The following is a 5,752-nucleotide window of genomic DNA, read 5'->3' as shown; positions in this document are numbered from 1 at the left end:
GTGTTTGTTAAACGCAGATAAACAGCAGGTGGCGCTGATCCTGCACTCAGCATCATTAACCCTTTATATTCTGTTATCTCCGTATCTATTATGTGTTTTAGTGAAATGAATAGTTAATAGTTTATTGTTGTATTTATTGTTTTATTTATTGTTTAGTAATAATGTTGTTAATGATCATATTTAAGTGAACGTACCTGGTTGTTTGTTCCCTGATGTTCTTCAGAGGTTTCTAAGCTGCTGCTGCATGTTTCAGGTTTCTCTCCACATTAAAACACCTGATTGTGATTATTAACTATCAAGCAGCTGAAGCTCGTTAAGAGTTAATGATCAGAGTCAGGTGTGTTAATGAGGAGAGGAACCTGAGACATGCAGCAGCAGAGATCAGTGAACTATAGAAATATGAAGTGGATCATAACGAGGAAGCAGTTGAGTCGTAAATGAAGGTAATGAGCAGCAGCACTTTATTCAGCAGGTGGAATGAACAGAAAGAGTTAAAGGGTTAATGCAGAGCAGTGATGAGTCAAAGTCTTCCTCCTTCCTTCTTTCCTTCCTTCCTTCCTTCCTTCCTTCCTTCCTTCCTTCCTTCCTTCCTTCTTTCCTCACTGACTTTAGATCCAGTCCAGATCTTTGCACCTCTGATGGACATGAAACCGTCTTCAGCTCTTTTAGTTTCAATAAGAATCAAACGATGCTGAAGTTCTGCTGTTTCCTCAGTTTCCTGCAAAAACACAACAAATCATTTACATATGAACAAATAATATAGTCCTACATTAACATTAACCTTCGTGTCGTCCTCCCGGTTCAAATTGACCCCGTCTGTTTTGACTGTTCGTTCTTTCCTCCCTTCCTTCCTTCTGTCTGTCCTTCCTCCCTCCCTCCTTCTTTCCTTCCCTCATTCCTTCCTTCCTTCCTTTCCTGGGATGGAGGAAGGAAAGAAGGAAGGGAGGAAAGAGAGAAGGAGGGATGGAGGAAGGAAAGAAGGAAAGGAGGAAAGAAGGAACAGTGAAAACAGACGGGGTAATTTGACCCAGGAGGACGACAGGAGGTTAAATAATAAACACAGTTATATGGAACTAGTTCCTCCCCAACACTGATTATAACAACGCATCATATTTAACATACAGTGTTGGACTGATTCTGAGTCATGAACTGAACAGTACCAGGATCTACGCAGGTGTACGAGTACTGCAGGTATTTCCGGGTCCCGGGACAAACGTTGGCAAAGATGTGGTTCGATGCTCGGACCGAACATTTGTGTTTTCCATCACACCTGAAGAGAGTCAGCACAGATTAGTGTCATAAAGATCAGAGAGGCTGAGTCTCACCTGTGTGACATCACCTTCAGACCGTCGGCTGAGGCTCACCTGTGTGACATCACCTTCAGACCGTCGGCTGAGTCTCACCTGTGTGACATCACCTTCAGACCGTCGGCTGAGTCTCACCTGTGTGACATCACCTTCAGACCGTCGGCTGAGTCTCACCTGTGTGACATCACCTTCAGACCGTCGGCTGAGTCTCACCTGTGTGACATCACCTTCAGACCGTCGGCTGAGGCTCACCTGTGTGACATCACCTTCAGACCGTCGGCTGAGTCTCACCTGTGTGACATCACCTTCAGACCGTCGGCTGAGGCTCACCTTTGTGACATCACCTTCAGACTGTCGGGGTTGGTGCAGCCGGTGTTGGGCGGCTGCCTGTGGGGGGCGCTGTACCTACAGACCCATTTACTGGTCCTGCCGTAGTTCGCCATCAACACTTTGATCACCTGACGTCCTGAAAACAAACACAGGAGCAAAGTTAGGAAATGAGATTCATGATGTATTAGCAGCACAAAGGAAATCCAGTTCATCTGGAACTGGAAGGAAGGAAGGAAGGAAGAAGGGAGGAAGGAAGGAAGAAGGAAGGAAAGGAGGGAGGAAAGAAGGAATGTAGGAGGGAGGGAGGAAAGACAACACAAAGGTTAAAGATGTTTGATAGATCAGAGACTTAAGAAGAAAAACTCACCGCAGTAAAGTGAAGCTCTGTGTTTCTGACACACATAATGTATCTCTGAAACAAGGAACACATTCACAACATTATTCATATTCATCTTAATCTTAACAATGGTTATTAAGATAAAGATATTAATCTTAATAACCATTGTTAGAAAAAAACATCAGTAAAAGTACTGCAGTATTATGAGTGATACTTACTGCCATGAACACAGTTGTAAGTCGTCTCCATCCAGACACACCTGCTGCTGCAGGGTCTGGCTGAGTGACAAAGATCCATCCGGACTGAACACCTGTGTCTCCCGTTACACCTGAGATACAGACCATAATAATAATCATCTGTCAAAGATACAGACCAGGAGGGGAGTTCTGGTCCTCTGAAATGATGCCAACCAGGAAGTAACTTAAAACTGCATTCTATCAAAAGGCCACCAGGGGGCGACCGTTTTGGTGTCAAAAGGACTTCCGTCTCTATACAAGTCAATGGAGAATTCACCAACTTCTCACTTGATTTCTAACCTCAGTAAACATTTTCAAAATGTGTTTATGGTCTCAATCGCTAGTTTAAAGCCTTCTTCAATGCAGTATGATGTTCATTTGGGACATTTTGGCCTCCCTGATTTTATATGTGACGATAAAGCAGGGTATGCATTAGGGCGTGGCTACGTCGTGATTGACAGGTTGATTGGTTCACAGGTTCAGGAGGGCGCCTCATGCTCCTCCTGATGCCCATATAAGTAGAATCCCTGTTTTTATTTCTCCCAGCATGCACCTGAAATGTTCAAGATGGCGCTGCTCAGATCCGATACTATTGGCCTCCGAGCAGCAGTCCACAAACCAATGGGTGACGTCACAGATGTGACGTCCATTTCTTATATACAGGCTATGATACAGACCATAATAATAATAATCACCTGACAGAGATACAGACCATAATAATCAGGTCATGTGACATCGTACCTGTGCTGGGCAATGTGGAGGACGGGGGTCGAGGAGCAGAGAGGAGGATCGAGTCGATCTGGACGAACGCCGCTGACACACGACTCCGTTTCCCGATGACTCACTGCTACGTTCTGAACCACGATGAGACCGTAACCTGCAGAGGGGTTAGGGTTCAGAGGTTCAGAGAGGTTCAGAGGTTTGGAGGTTGGGAGGTTCAGAGGTTCAGAGGTTCAGAGGTTCAGAGGTTCAGAGGTTCGGAGGTTCGGAGGTTCAGAGGTTCGGAGGTTCGGAGGTTGGGAGGTTGGGAGGTTCAGAGGTTCAGAGAAGTTCAGAGGTTCAGAGGTTCAGAGAGGTTCAGAGGTTCAGAGAGGGTCAGAGGTTCAGAGGTTCAGAGAGGTTCGGAGGTTCAGAGGTTCAGAGGTTCAGAGGTTCAGAGAGGGTCAGAGGTTCGGAGAGGTTCGGAGAGGTTCGGAGAGGTTCGGAGAGGTTCGGAGAGGTTCGGAGGTTCGGAGGTTCAGAGAGGTTCAGAGGTTCAGAGGTTCAGAGAGGTTCAGAGGTTCAGAGAGGGTCAGAGGTTCAGAGGTTCAGAGAGGTTCAGAGGTTCAGAGGTTCAGAGGTTCAGAGAGGGTCAGAGGTTCGGAGAGGTTCGGAGAGGTTCGGAGAGGTTCGGAGGTTCAGAGAGGTTCAGAGGTTCGTACCACAGTAGAGCTTCTGTGTTGATGTCTCCAGGTCGCAGGTCAACGTCTTCTCTGAAAAACACAGCAAAGAGTGAAACAGTTCTGCTCATTACAGCAAGGAAGGAAGGAAAGAAAGAGGGAAGGAGGGGAAGAACGAAGGAAAAACTAAAGAAAGAGGGAGGAAGGAAGGAAAGAAGGAACAGTCAAAACAGATGAGGTCAATTTGACCCGGGAGGACGACAGGAGGCTTAAACTATTTATCCAGTACTGTAGAATATGTCCAGTGGTAACCACAGTAACCATAAAACCACTGGATATATTCTACTGTTACGGCTGATGGTTAGGTCAAAATATATCTGAATAAAGATGCAGTTAAGTGATCAAACACTAATAACACGAGGTCATTTCCTGTCTGAGGCTGATCTCCAGTCAGCAGACGTGTTAAAGTGAAAGTGTTTATTTACCTGCTCTGCTCAGCACACTGCAGCACAACACTGTTAACACTGAAACACACAGAAACATCATCAGAGTCACTGCAGGACACATAACCAGCATGTATATGAAGCACAGAGAGAGAGGGAAGGAGAGAGGAAAGAAGGAGAGAGGGAAGGAAGGAAGGAAGGGAAGGGAGGGAAGGGAAGGAAAGGAACGGAAGGAAAGGAAGGGAAGGGAAGGAAGGGAAGGAAAGAAGGAGAGAGGAAAGGAAGGAAAGGAAGGGAAGGGAAGGAAAGAAAGAAGGATGCATTTAACCCTTTAAATACGGTTCAGGTCTAATTTGACCCGTTTTAACATTTAACATCTTATAAAAACACCACAAATATTTGTATAGATGCGCCAAATGTTTGTCCATTGAGGCTTTTCTGGGTCAGATTATCTCCGTATCTATTGCCATGTGTTTTAGTGAAATGATAAAATATTCAGGTAGAAAAGGAAAGAAAAGAAGAAGTTGGGAGGAGAAAGACAGAAGTAGAAGGAAACCTGGGAGTAAATCAGGAGGTAAAGTAGAATAATGAAATAAGTTTGCAGTGTTTTAATGACTGCAGTGATTATGAATGTAAATTGAAAATGGATTTGCAGCCAAGTCGAACATTTAATCCTATTAACAGCAGCAGAGTCGTTCAGCTTCACCCGACCCTGACGAAGGTCCACACTCAGAGGGACAGAATATAGACGAAGGGTCCACACTCAGAGGGAAGAATATAGACGAAGGGTCCACACTCAGAGGGACAGAGTATAGACGAAGGGTCCACACTCAGAGGGACAGAATATAGATGAAGGGTCCTCACTCAGAGGGACAGATTATAGATGAAGGGTCCTCACTCAGAGGGACAGAATATAGACGAAGGGTCCTCACTCAGAGGGGAAGAATATAGACGAAGGGTCCACTCTCAGAGGGACAGAATATAGACGAAGGGTCCACACTCAGAGGGACAGAATATAGACGAAGGGTCCACACTCAGAGGGACAGAATATAGACGAAGGGTCCACACTCAGAGGGACAGAATATAGACGAAGGGTCCTCACTCAGAGGGGAAGAATATAGACGAAGGGTCCACTCTCAGAGGGACAGAATATAGACGAAGGGTCCACACTCAGAGGGACAGAATATAGACGAAGGGTCCACTCTCAGAGGGACAGAATATAGACGAAAGGTCCACACTCAGAGGGACAGAATATAGACGAAGGGTCCTCACTCAGAGGGACAGAATATAGACGAAGGGTCCTCACTCAGAGGGACAGAATATAGACGAAGGGTCCACACTCAGAGGGACAGAATATAGACGAAGGGTCCACACTCAGAGGGACAGAATATAGACGAAGGGTCCACACTCAGAGGGACAGAATATAGACGAAGGGTCCTCACTCAGAGGGACAGAATATAGACGAAGGGTCCTCACTCAGAGGGACAGAGTATAGACGAAGGGTCCACACTCAGAGGGACAGAATATAGACGAAGGGTCCTCACTCAGAGGGACAGAATATAGACGAAGGGTCCTCACTCAGAGGGACAGAATATAGACGAAGGGTCCACACTCAGAGGGACAGAATATAGACGAAGGGTCCACACTCAGAGGGACAGAGTATAGACGAAGGGTCCACACTCAGAGGGACAGAATATAGACGAAGGGTCCACACTCAGAG

General features: G+C 46.0%; 1 protein-coding gene across 1 annotated transcript in view; it reads right to left on the bottom strand.

Annotated features, from left to right (window-relative positions):
• Nucleotides 1-467: 467 nt before the first annotated feature.
• Nucleotides 468-5,752, bottom strand: part of LOC133977145 (L-rhamnose-binding lectin CSL2-like) — a 5,877-nt gene continuing 592 nt past the window's right edge. Inside the window, exons 2-9 of the mRNA XM_062415277.1 lie at nucleotides 4,075-4,113; nucleotides 3,632-3,682; nucleotides 2,952-3,087; nucleotides 2,193-2,302; nucleotides 2,005-2,049; nucleotides 1,638-1,773; nucleotides 1,161-1,270; nucleotides 468-718 (exon numbers count right to left, since the gene is read on the bottom strand). Of these exons, the coding sequence (XP_062271261.1) occupies nucleotides 711-718; nucleotides 1,161-1,270; nucleotides 1,638-1,773; nucleotides 2,005-2,049; nucleotides 2,193-2,302; nucleotides 2,952-3,087; nucleotides 3,632-3,682; nucleotides 4,075-4,113 (635 nt within the window). The 3' untranslated portion in view covers nucleotides 468-710. The remainder of the gene's footprint in view (nucleotides 719-1,160; nucleotides 1,271-1,637; nucleotides 1,774-2,004; nucleotides 2,050-2,192; nucleotides 2,303-2,951; nucleotides 3,088-3,631; nucleotides 3,683-4,074; nucleotides 4,114-5,752) is intronic.

This window comes from Scomber scombrus, unplaced genomic scaffold, assembly GCF_963691925.1.
Source record: "Scomber scombrus unplaced genomic scaffold, fScoSco1.1 SCAFFOLD_569, whole genome shotgun sequence".
Lineage (NCBI taxonomy): Eukaryota > Metazoa > Chordata > Actinopteri > Scombriformes > Scombridae > Scomber > Scomber scombrus.
This window is presented reverse-complemented; position numbering and strand designations above follow the sequence as displayed.